The following is a 16,516-nucleotide window of genomic DNA, read 5'->3' on the forward strand; positions in this document are numbered from 1 at the left end:
CTCACCGTGTCCCAAACCTCTTGCTAAGTGGCCCCATGCATGGTACTAGCAACAGCTGGCCTGGCTGTGCAGCGTGGTCTCTCCAGGCACCTCCAAGCCCAGCACAAGCAGTAGCTCTCTGCACATCACTCTACAGCTCATGCCAAGTGGCCCCGGCAGTGCACAGGTGACAGCTGATCTTGACCTGCATGTCCCAGGAGGCCCCAGAGCCAGTGCAGCTGGTAGTTCTCTTAAGACCACACCGTAGCAACACCCTACCATCTCCACAGGCAACACACTCAAGGAGAGGACTCATTAGGCACCAGAACCCTGCTGCAGCAAGTCTCGCTCTGTGGAGTTGGCCCCTGCACAGCAACTCCTCTGTCCCAGCCAGTCCTCACAGCCCAATCAGAACATCAAAAAGAAAAAGGAATCCAAAAAAATTAGGATAGTGTAAGCAACCTCTGGGACAATGTCAAGCATACATCATGTCATGGGCGCCAGAGTGGGAGCGAGAGCAAGAGCACACAGAATGGAAAACCTGCTGGAAAAAAGGACAGAAAGCTTCCCCTGCCTGGTGAAGGAAACACACATACAGGTCCAGGAGGCACAGAGAGGCCCCAACAAGATGACTCCAGAGGGGCCCACATCAAGACACACCCATCATTAAAATGCCATTTGTTAAAGACAAAGAGAATCCTAGAAGCAGCAAGAGAGTCAGTTACTTTCAAGGGAGCGCCCATACAACTGTCAGCTGATTTCTCAACAGCAACTTTCCAGGCCAGAAGGGAGAGGCAAGAAATATTCAAAGTGATGAAAAGCAAGAAGCTACAACCAAGATTACTCTACCCAGCAAAGCTCTCATTTCATTTGGAATTGAGGGACAGATAAAGAGCTTCCTAGGCAAGAAAAAGGTAAAGGAGTTCATCACCACCAAACCAGTGTTACAAGAAATGTTAAAGGGTCTTCTTTAAGAAGAAAAAAAAACATAAAAGTGTGAGTAATAAAATGGCAATAAATACATACCTATCAATAATTTAAGTACAACTTGATTAAATCAAAAGACATACAGTGACTGAATGGATAACAAAACAAGACCCTTACATATTCTGTCTACAAGAAACTTCAGATTGAATGACACACATACAAACTGAAAATAAAGGTATAGAAAAGCTATTTCATGAAAATGGAAACGAAAAGAAAAAAGCTGTGGTAGCAATACTTATACCAGACATAATAGACTTTAAAACAAAGGCTGTAACAGGAGACAAAGAAGGACCCAGCAAGTCCACTTCTGGGTATTTATCTGAAGAAATACAAAACACTAACTCGAAAAGACATGCATTCAGATGTCTATTGCAGCATTATTTACAGTAGCCAAGCCACGGAAGCAACCTCAGTGTCCCTCAGTGGATGAGCAGATAAAGAGGTAGTGCCAACATACAGTGCAATATGACTCAGCCATGAAAAAGAATGGAATCTTGCCATCTGCATCAACACAGATGGACCTAGAGGGTATTATGCTGAATGAAATAAGTCAGACAGAGAAAGTCAAATTCCATATGATTTCACTTATATGTGGAATCTAAAAAATAAATAAATGAATGAATAAACTTAACAGAAACAGACTCATAGATACAGAGACCATTTTGATGGTTGCCAGTTGGGAGAGGGGGTTTGGGAGTGGGTGAAAAGGGACGGGATTAAGAAGTACAAATTGGTAGTTACAGGATAGTCACGGATGTAACGTATAGTATAGAGAAGAGTCAATAATATTGCCATAATTATGCATGGTGACAGATGGGTGCTAGATTTATTGAGCTGGTCACGTCATAAATTACATAATGTCTGCCGGGTTGAACACCCAAACATGCAATAATGTACATCAACCAAAGTTAAGAGATAAAAAGATCAGGCAAATCTTTTGTTTTGGCATGGACAGAGATCAATAAATATATTTTTAAGAAAAATACACACAAGCCCTGGCCAGTTTGGCTCAGTGGATAGAGCGTCGATCTGCAGAGTGAAAGGTCCCGGATTCAATTCCAATTAGGGGCATGTACCTCGGTTGCAGGCACATCCCCGGTAGGGGGTGTGCAGGAGGCAGCTGATCGATGTTTCTCTCTCATTGATGTTTGTAACTGTCTATCCCTCTCCCCTCCTCTCTGTAAAAAATCAATAAAAAAAAAATTTAAAAAAAGAAAAGAAAAATACACACAAGACATATGGTATGACCCAATGTATATCTGTTTTAAGTAGTCATTTTATTTATTTTTTGTTGTTAATCTTCACCCAAGGATATCTTTTTCTTTTTTTAGAGAGAGAGTAGAAGGGAGGAGAAGTGGGGAGGGAAAGAGAGAGAAACACATCAATTGGTTGCCTCCTGCATGTAACCCAACAAGGGCCAGGATCGAACCCGCAACCCAGGTACACGCCGTTGACCAGGAATCAAACCTGTGACTCTTCTGAGTGTGGGCTAACCTCTGAGCAACACTGGCCAGGGCTTAAGTCATCATTTTTAAGAACCCTAAAGAACTGCGCACCAGACTGCCAGTGGTGGTTGTCCTGGAGGAGTGGCTTATGAGAAGGAGTTGGTCCTGGGATCTCAGAAGAAAGGTGGGATAAATGACTAATGGGGACTGTTGGTCTGCTCCTTGGGTCAGGGGCTCCAGAGTGCGGTGTGCCCAGCCCACCCCACATAGCATGGCTTCGCCTGCAGTCAGACCCACGCTGGGGGGGAAAAAATTTTTTAAATCCTCACTCGATATTTTTCCATTTTAGAGAGAGTGGAAGAGAGAGAGAAAAACAGAAACACTGATGTGAAAGAAACACATCAACTGGTTGCCTCCTGCATGGGCCTGGAGCAGGGCCAGGGAGGAGCCTGCAACCGAGGTACGTGCCCTTGACTGGAATCGAACCCAGGACCCTTCAGTTTGCAGGCCAATGCTCTATCCACTGAGCCAGACCGGCTAGGACTCAGCCTGGGAAATTTTTTAATTTCTAGTCTGGTTCCAGAGGGCTCTAGAAAACAAAGTAATGGGTCTACTTGTTCCTTCAGATATAATGAAATCTAAAAGCAACCCTGACTTCTTGAAAAAGGACAGATCCTCTGTCAGTCGGCAACTCAGAAACATCAGGTCCAAGGTGAGTCTGGGAGCCAGCCCGGGTGTGTGGGGCTCAAGATGCTGGGAAGAGGAGCAGGAGTCCGAGCCCACAGCAGGCAGCAGCAGGGGTCCCCAGGTCCCAGAACGTGCCTCGCCCCCACGATGGCCCTTGCTGGGCCAGTTCTGGTGGCTTCGGGCTTCAGGGGTCCTTTGTGCAGCAGTGGGACCAACTCCTCCCGTGACCGTCAAAGGGCCTGGGGTGGAGTAAATCCCACCTTGGACCTCCAGGGCCAGATTCCACCTGTCCCCACCTGTCCCCACCTGTCCCCTCCTGTCCCCACCTGTCCCCACCTGTCCCCACCTGTCCCCACCTGTCCCCTCCTGTCCCCACCTGTCCCCTCCTGTCCCCTCCTGTCCCCACCTGTCCCCACCTGTCCCCTCCTGTCCCCACCTGTCCCCACCTATCCCCACCTGTCCCCTCCTGTCCCCACCTGTCCCCACCTGTCCCCACCTGTCCCCACCTGTCCCCTCCTGTCCCCACCTGTCCCCACCTGTCCCCACCTGTCCCCTCCTGTCCCCACCTGTCCCCTCCTGTCCCCACCTGTCCCCACCTGTCCCCACCTGTCCCCTCCTGTCCCCACCTGTCCCCACCTGTCCCCTCCTGTCCCCTCCTGTCCCCACCTGTCCCCACCTGTCCCCACCTGTCCCCTCCTGGTGCGGCCCCTCCTGTCCCCACCTGTCCCCACCTGTCCCCACCTGTCCCCTCCTGTCCCCACCTGTCCCCTCCTGTCCCCTCCTGGTGCGGCCCCTCCTGTCTGCAGTTTGTTGCACACCCTAGTTTAGTGCTGACGCTGCCTGCCTTTGAGAAAGGAAGCTGCCTGCACCCTCCCCTCAGCCTCACAGTGCAAATCCCCAGCATCCATTCCCTGCCCCGTGCGCCTCTCCAGGGCAGGGCGGGCAGGGGTGGGAGTTGAGCATGTTGCATTCGGGATTTATTGAGTGTGTCTTACTGTTTGCTCTTTCCTCTGACAGTCCGTAATTGAGCAGGTCTCATGGGATAACTGAAACGAGCCCGCTTCCAGGTCCCTTGTCATGTAGGTAAACCACCTCTCAGCATCCACCCACCCGCCGCCTGCCGAGGGCGCTGCCTGCATGCACGCTCACACCTCCATAGCAAGCTCCTTGTTCCCTGTGCCTTTATTATTCCTGCTGCCGCAGCGAGCACAGACACAGTCCCAGGGGCATGTCTCTGACCTGTTCTGGGAGTTCACTGGCACTATAACCTCCTAAGAGAATTGACCCCGGCACTGGGGAGCTCCCCTCCCAGCGTGGCGAGCGGCCCACAGAGCCAATACCGTGGGGGGCTCGCGCCCGGTCAGCATGCATGCTGAATGCCCTGCACTCCACACTCTCTGGAGAACCCTCTTGCCCAGAAGCCACTGCCACACAGTCTCCCCATGCTGCAGAGCCCCCTCTGGCGTACGGCCAGGCCGAGACGGCCTGTGGGGTGTGCGGGGGGAGCTGATCTCAGGTGGAACAGGGACCCAGCTCAGTAGAGCAGGAGGACCACGTGTTCCTGGGGTGCTCTACCAGCACACTTTCTAGCAAAGGAAAAGCTTTTCCCCGGGTCCCGGTAAATACAGTGCCATACAGGGAGGTGGGGAGGCAGGAGACATAGTAGTCTGCTTAGCGATGACCAGGACAGGGGACCCAGCCTGGGCACCCCGGTCTTCACAGGAGGGCACATCCCTCGCTCTAGTCTGGAGTGCTCAGTGTCTTGGCTGGTGTAACCTCTTACTCCCTGGTGAGGAGGGCACGGGCAGCAGGAAGACCTGGTCGGGGCCGGGTTCACGGGGACACTGGTGTGGCCTCAGGCCCCCCGCCCTGGAGCCAGCGCCTTTGCTGGCTGAGAGGCCCCACCCAGGCTGGGGAAGAGGCTGCTCCTAGGAAGAGCTTTGGAAAACCCACGTCTGTTAGACGCAGTTTGCTTTTGTTTATTCTTCTACAGTCATGAGCCACTTGGGACCAAATGCAGTTTAGGTTTAATTGAAAACTTAGTTTGGGCTTTTTTATTTAAACATGAAAAATATTTTTTAGCAAAAGGAAAACTTGTTCTTGGTTTATGGTTTTCTCACTGAAGATTCTACTCATTTGAGGCTTAACTGCAGCTGCTAGGTTCCCTGAGCCTGTCAATAATGGGCAACAAGAAGCTTCTGCCAGGCCCTTCTGGGGAAGCGTGCTGCGTGTGCCCACCTGGCAGGGTGGGTGGGGTGGGGGGAACCCCTGGGCTCTGGACAAAAGGCCAGAAAATCACTGACAAGGCCTTTGTCCACGAGGCCTTTGCAGCAGGGCACACTGGGAACCTGTGAGGCTGGCCAGGAGCTAGCTGTTCGGGCTCCCAGAGCCCGTCTGAGCCCACAGGGGGCTTGGCCGTGTTTTCAGAATAGGAAGCAGGCCCTTGTGTGAAGGCAGTCCTGCTGCCCAAGAGGAGGGAGGGGCCGTGGGGTGTCCTCGAGGACTCCCGTGGTCCCAGGCACGAGGGCGTGCTGCTCCTCTCCCACGGTTCCCGCCGCTGCACCTGCAGACACCCTACCTCCATGGGATGACGTCGTCTAGAAACTGCATCTGTCACTGGTGCTTCTGATACGGGATCTGACGTGTATGGATTTATGTCTTTCATTCATGCTGTTTCTGTTGTCCCTCACACAGAAGTGTGACATCTCAGCACCAAAAAGTCAAAGCAAGCTTGTTGCTTAAGAACAGCCAGCTTTTCTGGGATTGCAGCTAGAAAGCGCCTTCCCCAGGGGACCTCTTGGAGACCGTCTGGTGGTGTCAGTGTGGGGTCATGGAAGTATCCCGCGAAGGACTGGCTCTATGGGAGAATGAGCCCCAAGGGAGCCAGCACCCGAGGGCCTTCCTCTGGGGTTGGAGATGTACCTTTAACACCTGGAGTGTACACGGTGTGTGGCCTTGGGCCTGCTGTAGCCTCAGGCTGCCCATCATGCTACTGCTCCCTGCCTTCCTGTCCCTAGCACAGCAGGGGCTGCCCCTGGGTCTGAGGAGTGGCAGTGCGCTGTTGCCTCATGGGGAGGTCCCAGCTGGGGCAGAGCTGTGTGGCCAGCACAGCGCCGCCCTGAGACCAGCTCTGCACACAGCAGCTCCTGACGGGAGAAGAGCCTGAGAGCAGGAAGCCCGGGTGGGGTGGGATGTGGTCGGTCCTCGCCCTCTGCCCTGCTCAGGGGCCGCTTCAGGACCCTCACCACTGCTCACGCAGAGGCCCGTCTGGACAGTGAGTTGCAGAAAGGTCAGCACTTAAAAGAAAATCACTCATTTACACACACACAGCTCCACAGGGTAGCAGCATGCAGAGCTGTTCTGGGCGAAACTGAGGGGACAGCAGGGCCCACTCACTCCCTCGAACTCTGGAGGAAGCTGGGTCCCCAGATTCTCACCACACCCCTCTGAAGCTTCAGGCTGGACTCTCCAGGCCCCAGGACCCGCCCCGGTTCTGGCTGAAGCTGGTGCGCTCCCCTGCACCTGCACCGGGCCACCCGGGCTCCTGTCTTGTGAGGCCTGGGCTTTGTCACCTCCAGCCAGGGAGCTGGGAAACGCAGCTCTGGGCCTGATGAGGTTTGCGGCCAGATCAGACGGCAGCTGAGGAGCCCAGCCCATCTCGCCGGGGCTAGAACTCCATCCCTTTCCTCATCCAGAAATTAAATCTTTGGGGAAAGCCTCCAAGAGTAGTGTCACTCACATCAGGCCCCACAGATAGACACTTTCCCAGGGTCCCACAAGAAGGGTATTGGTTTCACATCTGAGAATCTTAGTAGCTATGTTGACATGCCCCCCGATCCCTCAATAGTAAATGCAGCAGGGTTCCCCTCAGGGAGGGCAAGGAGCCGCGCTCCACCGTGGTGCTCCAGAGGCTCTGGTCGTCCCGCACGAGGCCTTGGTAGACGGCAGGTTCACGGTCGGGAGAAGGACGTAGACGGTCCGGAGAAGGGTGTAGACGGGTGGTTTTCTAGTTCTTGGCACAATCTTTTCCTGGCTGAATCGGTCTGATCGCTGCTTCTCTCAAGAGCCCTAAGCTCAGAATTCATCTTCTATGCTCATGGACTTGTTTTTCTGATTTTTTTTCCTTTCTCATCCAGATAACACATCTCACAGGAGACGGGCTCTCCTTAGCATGCCCCACTAATCTCTGAGGACCTCCCCACCCCACCCCTGCCTGTGCTGCGGCTGGCACCCAGCACGGGGGCTGAGTTTAACTGTTTTCTCCTGCTCTCCACCCAGAGTCTGAAGGAAGGCCTGACGGTGCAGGAACGCCTGAAGCTCTTTGAATCCAGGGACTTGAAGAAAGATTGACTGTGTCCCGTTCAATTTGAACACATACCCTTCCCAGCTTGTGGCTGCACAACCCGAATGCTACTTTCCGTCTGTACCTTTACTTTTTATTATTATTGTTATTATTGTCATTGTTGACTGTGGGTATGGATGCATGAGAGACAGGTTTATGGGTTGTTCACGCTGTTCCCTGCTGTGTTGATGGACCTTCCTGTTGTCTTTACCCACGCTTGTTTCCATGGTGATTTACAGTAAGCCGAGGGGTGGAGAGGGCCGTCTGCTCCAGCTGGCTCTGTGTTGGAATCCCTTCCCACTGTGGCCCCCTCCCTCCCTCATGTCAGTATTAAGGCCCGGCAGCCGATAGATAAGCTAGCTCTGCCTCGTGAGCTGAGCACACTGCGCGCGGCCCGCTCTGCCGCACGCTGGTCGCTTGTGGGGGACAGCACTGGGCTGTGGTTTGGCTGGGTCGCTGGCCTGCAGGAGCTGGGCAGCCGGGTGCGGTGTGTGGCCTTGGCTCCACCTGTGAGCTTGGGAGGAGGCCAGCATTTGGTATCCGTCCCACGGATGCAGCTAGCTAGAACCACACCCGTGTGTTTGTGGTAAACTTTTCACAACCTTGAAGATGTCGGAACAGCTTTTCCTGGTTTTGTCTGTTTTTTATTAAATCTGGCACAAAACCCCACCCTCTCATTCCTTCCTACGCTCACTCTTTCCTTGGTCACCAGTCACCCTGTCTTTCCATAACTAGTTAGCTTGTGGACCTGTGGCCTGGGGTTTCAGACTGCAATTGCAAATAATGATGAATTCCCTCTGAAAAGAAACCTCAGATGGCTTTGGAAAAGGCTAAGAGAAGACCCCTCTGTTAAGTCAGGAAGAAAGTGCAGAGGATGTCAAAATCAGATGGAAATTGCCTGTTTTGTGTTCTTAACTCTAATTTAATTAATCTAAGGTCTGAAGAGTTCCCTTTTAGCATTTAGAAAACCTAAAGTAAACCTATACTAATAGTTCTGTTTTTTTAGCAAGCTGAGTAAGACCTTTTTAACTACCACAAAACACTCTACAGCAGCGGTCGCCAACCTTTCGAACCTCCCGGACCCCTAGTGGTCCGCAGCACTTCTTGAAAAGATCATAAATTGGAGTTTCTATTATGGACCCATGAAAACCATTAGCCCTAAGATGAGGAGTATAAAACCAGGCGGGACCACTGCTGCCTTAGGAGCAAGGTGGGTCGCTGGGGTGGAGCAAGGCGCTGCCTCACGGCTGGGATCCGAGGCCAAGAGCCTGCTTTCGCTCTCTTAATGCTCGAGCTGGGCTGATGGTCTCTGGGTGCACAGAGGCTTGGGGGTCATTGTAGAGATCATCTTGCTCAGTTTCTAGATTAAAGGAGTGAGCCAGCTCATCTGGGAAGAGCCCTCGTGTGTGTCTTCTCACACGACAGACTCGGAGCTCTCTGCTGGCATGAGCCTGCCCTGCTCTCCTTTTAAGAGTCTTAACCCAAACCTGTCGCTCCCTTGCTACTGTTCCATGTTTTTAAAAGTAAGAGAATGTAGCTCTGTTTCCTAATCCTACTTACTGACATCCCTTGGGACGCAGATTCAGGGTGTTTTTGTAAAGGATTGTGACTTTCTGTGTCATGTGCAGGATTCCTGGAGTGCACAGAACTATGGGGACCCCTGTTTCCACGCACATCCTGGCTCTGCAGGCCGTCTGAGCACTGTGGCTTCATGGCCTTCCTTCAGGGAACTCGCCCCGAGGTTCTGGGCAGGTCACGCATGGAGTCCCGCTCCCTCTGCCTCCAGTCTGTGTTGGGAGGTCTGAAATCTGTGATGCTTTTGAACAGGTCCAACGAGCATTCACTTCACTCATTTGTCCCCTGAGGTTAGGTCTCAGGAATGCTGGGAAGCAAACGTGTTGAGTGCAGCATTTGGGAGTCAAAGGCAGAGGCCAGGGAAAACCTCTGGTCACTGCGGCCTCTGTAAGGGACCCTCCTGCTCACCCACTTGCTCTCCTGGGCCTGGTTCGAGCTGGGGTTACCAGGAAACAGGCTGGGAATGCTCAGCTGGCTGAGAAGCTGTCTCCTCTAACACAGGCTGGTCCCGCTGTAGCCTCCCACAGAGAGCGCGAGCTGCCTTGGCCTCGCTGAGTGTCCGTCCATAGTGACAACTGCGGTCAGGCCGAGCCAGGTCTGAGCCTCCTGCTGCTCGGTCCTGCTCTCCAGCCGGAGAGCGCGCAGGACGGGAGCAAAGCGGCCTCACTCCAGCCTGTGTGTCCCTGGGCCCTGCCGCCAGCTCCGCTGTACAATGCCCTCTATGTGCTCCCTGCAGGCACCAACCCCCAGGAAGAGTTCAGCCACCTAACCACTGAGGACAGGAGCAGTGTGGAGGCAGGCCGCCCACAGGGGCTGTGGGAGCGGGAGGGGGGATTGGGAGCCCGCTGCTCTGGGCTTCTGCTCCCAGCACAAACCAAGCAGTGGGACTGTCCACACTTTCCCAGGAAGGAAAAGGAGACGACGGGCCGCTCCTCTCAGCTGTAACTATTCTCCCATCCATGTGCACCTCACCTGTGACCCGTGAGCACCTGTGACCACGGGCCGCTCCTCTCAGCTGTAACTATTCTCCCATCCATGTGCACCTCACCTGTGACCCGTGAGCACCTGTGACCACGGGCCGCTCCTCTCAGCTGTAACTATTCTCCCATCCATGTGCACCTCACCTGTGACCCGTGAGCACCTTGAACATGCTGTGACAAGCTCGTTAGTGGGAAATGTGTGACTGTAACAGACAGCTGTGCGAACACTCGCGTTAACTACAGGAGCACATGCGGCGGGCCCTTCAGGCCTGGCCTGTGGGACGCCGGGCGCCCTGCAGCCGCCGGGCAGCAGCGGGGCTGAGGCGGCAGAGAGCACTCTGCCACTCGAAATGGAGCTTGTGCACCGACGTGGCAGAAATGAGTTTGAATTGGTGGCAGGAAGTGGTGGCAGCCCTGGAGTGACAGGCGGCAGCCATGGTGGGAACATGTGGGTTTGTCAAGAGCCAAGATCAGAAGCCCCTCCTTATGAGTCCGGCACGTGGAAAGGCAGGGAGAACCGGGAAGGGCCCCAGGCTCTGGCTGGTGACATGGAAGTTGTCACGCCACAGCGTCCAGACCTAGGCACCCGCTCACTGACCCAGCATCTGGGCACTGGGACCCGCACAGGCCACACACAGGAAGAGGGGACTGCAGTTTTTTAAAAACACAGTTGACTCTCAGTCTGCCTGAAAGAAATAAGGCCAGGAAACAAAATGGGCTTGAAAAGTCCTTTGCATGGAGATGCATTTCTAATAACCACAGAGGCAGATGGAGCCCTGAGAGGGAGCACGGTCCTTCCTGTCCCTGCTGCCGGGTGGTCCCCTTAGCAAGTCTGTGTTAGGCTCATCCCGAGGGTGAGCGGCACAGTGCCAGCCTGCCCCGCAGCGCCTGGAGGCTGGGCGCCGCCCGTGGCCTTTTCTCAGCTACACGTGACAAGGCGTGCTGGGTCGCTGCCAGCCCAGCGAGGAAGGTGCTGCGGCACCCAGTGTGTCCCGGCAGGCAGTGTGCCTCGGAGGAAAGGTTTCTTTTCTCCCTCATTGCTGGTAACAATGGCTCCTACAGCCCAGGGCCCTTCAGCCTCGCAGCTTACAGCAGGGCCTGTGGCCTGACTGGGGGGAGGTGTAGGGGTTGTCTTTTCTGTTCCCTACCCACTGACGCCTGCGTGATGCCTTCATGGCTAACCCCATCCTCCGCCACTCCCTCCCGGTGTGTCTGCGTCTAAGACAGTTCTTCAGGGATTCAAAGCTGTTTTCAGTTAGAGTGAAAAGAATGCAACCCATCAACATTTATTTTTCCTGAAAATAAAATTTTCTCATCGTTGTCCTAAGGAGCCTTAGAATTTAACATTTCCCTTTATAGACACAATTTCAAAAAACAGAGTTCAGTGACACCTCTTTATCACCAAAGGAAGGAGAAGGGAATTTAAGTATTTCCAGAGTTTTACAAAGGAGATGGAAGTATGTAGTATTATACATAAAAAGGTTATTTCATAGGAAACTTGACATAAACCCAATATGGAAACTCACACGTCAGTTTCTATCAAGTTCTGCCTTCTGGGAAAGACCCGGGCAGAACTTTTTCCCTTTTGAGAACCTAAGTTTCACGTATTCTTGCTTCTCTATAAAGTGCAGAGGCCTACCTCCTCTGAAGTCTTTCAACAGAAAGCAGAATAGCTCAACACGACCACCCCATGGGGGGCCCATCGAGCCCCCTCTCCTGTAGGTGCTCACGCAGGACTGTGTGGCGACCTAAGCTCATTGTGGCTCCAGTTTCCTTGTTTTAAAGCAGCTGTCTTTGTCTTCAAAATAACCTGTGCATTATTCAGAGCAAGCAGTGTAAATACTCATCAGCAGTTACTGTAGGAATTTTTGTGACAAAAAGGGATGTCTGTATACAACTACGCAACATCACACTTGAAGATAGCGAGGACAGCTTTGGACAGCATTGAACCCCACCCGACATTTCGCTTTTAATGACTTTCTCAAAGCTTTGGTCATTGAACAGGTGGTTTTAAAGGCTGTATACAGTATCTACAATAATGATAACCCTGCACCCAAACATGGTTTTTCATTAAAAACTCCGTAATCCTTGTTCTTGGTAGAGCGATTTAAAATCCTGGAGGAAAATCAGAATAAAGAGCATGGTAGTTCCAGCTTGACCAGATCCTTCTATGCAGTAACTTCTGACTTGTAGGGAGACAGTCTGGCCTCAGGCTCTGCACACAGCAGGGCTGCGTGCAGGGTCCTGCCGAGTGGGACCCTGGATTTTCCCAGCTCTTGGGCTGCATGAAGGGTGCAAACCCGTAACACTGATATTTCGTAATACACGTCTATGTCAAATAGGTAAGGGAACATTTAGTCATAAAATACTTAAGAATTAGATGGTCCGGTGCAGGAGAACATTGAAGTCTCAGGTAAACAACAGCTGGTCTCCAGTTGCAGTCTTGCGGGGGCCCTGCCAGGCGGATGTGAGCGCACAGTGAAGGACCACCACACACCAGCCCGCCTGCTGCCTTCACGGTTCCCACACCCTTTGCTCTTCCCCCCTTACAACTAGTTATGTCACATATTTCAGTTTTATTTTATAGAAAGCTAGGAATAGATTAAGAACACTAAATTATTGTGTTATGTTTATATCACAAAACTTCAATTAAAATGGATTTTAGGATTTACCTTTAGTATTTACAACATATCTACTGACTTTTTGTTAGGATTCAAACTGGTTAAGTGATAAGAATTAATTCATATGGTTTCCTAAGTAATATTTATAAAATGTAAAGTTTCTAAGTGGTTCCTCAATAATTATAATTAGTGATTTTTCTATCAGGGTAAATGTCTCAATTCAGCTACTAAAGACAAAAACATACTATGCTAAACTGCTGGGAGAGCTGATACACGAACAAAGTGAAAACTGTACATAATTTTTCAGCTAAGGAGTTTGGAAATAAATCACAGCAGTCACTTCTGTCACTGCTAATTATTTCAACAGTTAGGTGATACATGTTTAAAGAACAAACTTGTGTAATTTTAACTGGTGTTTAATTTCTGTACTAATGCTAAATGATAATGTTCGCCCGACTAAAAGTCACATGTGGAAGAGAGCAGGGGCCTACGCGGCCCAGGTGACCACACACATCGAGGCTCCACCGGAGACCTGGACGGAGGCAGCCCCGGAAGCAGACGCCCTCAGAGTGGGTCAGCACCTGTCAGGCTGTCAGGTCTGGAAGAGGAGAGCCTGGTCAGTGAGGCTGCTCTGTTTTGACAATTCAAAATTTTATGGTTTAGTTTGAGGCTTTAAAAAAAAAGTTTCTGATCAACTTTCACTACAACTGAAGTATTACTTTGTCAAAATATTTATTCCTTTGTGTGACATGCTAGATTCCTATGGATATAGCTGGTCATTTCTATTTTGTAAATACTACCTAACTTTACATAAACTATATCATAATAAACTATTTTTGCATCACCCTTTGCATGCTGTGAATGAGGTTTTGTTTAATGGAGAGACAGACGCAAGTTAGATTTCATATAAAAATCCAGTTTCATATGTTCAACAAGTTTTCAGGATACAAGATTCATACCAAAAATTAATTTATTTCTATACACTAGTGATCTATGAAATTAAGAATGCGATTCCATTTGTGATATCAAAAAAAATTTTTTTTAAGTAAGACTTGTACACTGAAAACTACAAAACATTAAAGAAAGATTTAAATGGAAAGGCGTCCCATATTCATGGATTGGAAGACAAAATTATTGTTAGAATGGCAATACTCCCTAATTTGATCTACAGATTCAACATAATCCCTATCAAAATCCCAGCTGCTTTTGCAGAAATTGATCAGCTGATCCTAAGATTCATATGGAAATATAAGAGGATCCAAAAAGCAAAGACAATGATGGAAAAGAACAAAGAGCTCTCATGTTACTGGGTTTCAAAACTTACAGTTTCAGTAATTGAGACAGTGATTATGGATTGGCAGTGGAACAGAATTGAGTATCCAGAAATAAGCCCTTACATTTATGGCTAATTGATTTTCAACAAGGTTGCTAAGAACATTCAGTGGAGAAAGAGTAAGTTTTTCAACAAATGGTACTGGGACAACTAGCTATCCACTTGTGAAAGAATAGAGTTGGACTCCCTAAGTCAGACCATACACAAAAATTAACTCAAAATTGATCTAAATATAAGAGCTCAGAGTCTAAGATTCTTAGGTTTCGGAAAAAAATAGGAGCAAATATTTGTGACCTTGGGTTGGGCAATGGTTTCTTAGATATGGCACCAAAAGTAAAAACATAAATTGAATTATATCAAAGTTAATAACATGTTGCAGGGATCACAATACTGGATATTAAGCTATACTACAAAGCCACTGTAATCAAAACAGCCTATTACTGGCACAAGAATGCATACAGATCAATGAACAGAACAGAGAGCCTAGAAATCAACCCACGCTTTTATGGTAAATTAATATGTGACAAAGGAGGCAAGAGCATACAATGAAGCAAAAACAGTCTCTTCAATAAATGGTATTGGGAAAATTGGACAAGTATGTGCAAAAAAATGCACCTAGATCACCAATTTACACCATACACAAGAATAAACTCAAAATGGGTAAAAGATAAATATAAGTCAAAATCATAAAAATCATAGAAGAAAACATAGGCGGTAAAATCTCAGACATCTCTCAGAGCAATATTTTTGCCAGTATGTCTGAAGGCAAGGGAAATATATGGGAAAATAAACAAATGGAACTACATCAAACTAAAAAGCTTCTGCACAGCAAAAGACACCAAAAAGGGAACCCATGGTATGGAAGGACATATCTGCCACTGACTCCTCTGATAAGGGGTTAATCTCTAAAATATGTAAAGAACTATTATAAGTCAACACCAGGAAGACGAACAATCCAATTTTTAAAAATGGGCAACGGACTTGAATAGACACTTCTCCAAAGAGGACATACAGATGGCCAATAGACATATGAAAAAATGCTTAACACGTCACTAATCATTAAAGAGATGCAAATTAAAACTACACTGAGGTATCACCCCACACCTGTCAGAATGGCTACTATCAATAAATCAACAAACAAGTGCTGGCAAGGATGTGGGAAACAGGGAACCATAGTGCACTGCTGGTAGGAATGCAGACTGGTGCAGCCACTGTGGAAAAACAATATGGAGTTTACTCAAAAATTTTTAAATGGAAATCCCATTCAACCCAGTGATCCCCCTTTGGGGAAGATATGCTAAGAATCCCTAAACACCAATCAGAAAGAATGTATGCACCCCTATGTTCATAGCAGTGTTATTTACAATAGCCAAAATCTGGAAACAGCTTAAGTGCCCATCAGCAGACAAGTGGATTAAAAGGCTGTGGTACATCTACACAATGGAATCCTATGCTGCTATCAAAAAGAAGGATCTCTTATCCTTTGGAACAGTATGAGGGACCTGGAGAGCATTATGCTAAGCTAAATAAGCCAGTGAGAGGAAAGACAAACACCACATGATCTCACTCATATGGAATCTAATGAACAAAATAAACCGATGAACAAAACAGACTCAGAGGCATACATGGAACAGACTGACAGATGGCAGAGGGGAAGGGGCTGGGAGGACTAAAGAAAGGAAGGGGAAGGGATTAGCTAAAGAACATATATATGCATAGCATTGGACAAGACAATAATATGGTGAGGGCCAAGGTGGGGAGCAGGGCTGGGTGGAGGTGGGCAAGGCGGGGTGGGGGTGGGGGCACAAATTGGGGACATCTGTAATAGTGTCAGTATAAAATTTAAATTAAAAAATTAACATGCTGCAAACTATCCAAATAATCAGAGAAAATATTTACAAATCATATTTCCCATAAGGGACTTGTATCCAGAATATACAAAGAACTCTTGTAACTCAACAACAAAAAGGCAACCCAGTGAAAATATGGGCAGAGAACACACACGAATAGACATTTCTCCAAAGACAATATATAAATGACCAGTAAGTACATGAAAAGATGCTCACTATCATTAGTCATCAGAAAATGCAAGTCAGAACCACAATAGACAGCGCCTCAGAGGCTGGTGATGATTGAAGTCAGATACCTTTTTGTTGGTGAGGATGCGGAGAAAAAGAAACCCTCACACAGTGCAGGGGGGAGGCACGTAAAATGGTCCAGCTGCTTTGGAAAACAGGCTGGCAGTTCCTCAAGGGGTTAAACAGTTATGTGCTCCAACAATGCCACTCAAGAGAAATGAAGAAATGTCCCACCAATGTGAATGTTTATAACATCATTTGTAATAGCCAAAAGGTGGGAATAACCCAAATGTCCAACTGATGAATGGGCAAACAAAATGTACACCCACAGAATTGAGTATTTTCAGCTATAAGAAGTACTGACACACGCTACAACACGGTGAGCGAAGAAAGGCAGATACCAAGTGCCACATATTATTAGTTCTGTTTCTATGAAATCTCCAGAGCAGGTAAACCCAGAGACAGGAAGCAGACCAGTGGTTGCCAGGG

The 16,516-nt window shown here is 49.2% G+C and overlaps 1 protein-coding gene and 1 long non-coding RNA gene across 10 annotated transcripts in view; one reads left to right on the forward strand and one right to left on the reverse strand.

Annotated features, from left to right (window-relative positions):
* MPRIP (myosin phosphatase Rho interacting protein) overlaps positions 1 to 13,465 on the forward strand; it is a 206,504-nt gene extending 193,039 nt beyond the window's left edge. For 7 of the 9 annotated variants that reach the window (XM_059668332.1, XM_059668329.1, XM_059668330.1 and 4 more), the window contains 2 exons: positions 3,038 to 3,123; positions 7,377 to 13,465. In XM_059668332.1, coding sequence (XP_059524315.1) covers positions 3,038 to 3,123; positions 7,377 to 7,448 — 158 coding nt within the window. In that variant the 3' untranslated portion in view covers positions 7,449 to 13,465. Of the gene's footprint in view, positions 1 to 3,037; positions 3,124 to 4,115; positions 4,178 to 7,376 lie in introns of all 9 variants that reach the window. The other 2 variants (XM_059668331.1, XM_059668338.1) reach the window with 1 other exon arrangement.
* LOC132217902 (uncharacterized) lies at positions 3,264 to 3,997 on the reverse strand. The gene is made up of 3 exons (XR_009449034.1): positions 3,915 to 3,997; positions 3,775 to 3,819; positions 3,264 to 3,384 (listed from the first exon to the last, which is right to left on the reverse strand). It is a non-coding gene; the product is annotated as an uncharacterized LOC132217902 (long non-coding RNA).
* Positions 13,466 to 16,516: the final 3,051 nt, after the last annotated feature.

This window comes from Myotis daubentonii, chromosome 16 (assembly GCF_963259705.1).
Source record: "Myotis daubentonii chromosome 16, mMyoDau2.1, whole genome shotgun sequence".
Lineage (NCBI taxonomy): Eukaryota > Metazoa > Chordata > Mammalia > Chiroptera > Vespertilionidae > Myotis > Myotis daubentonii.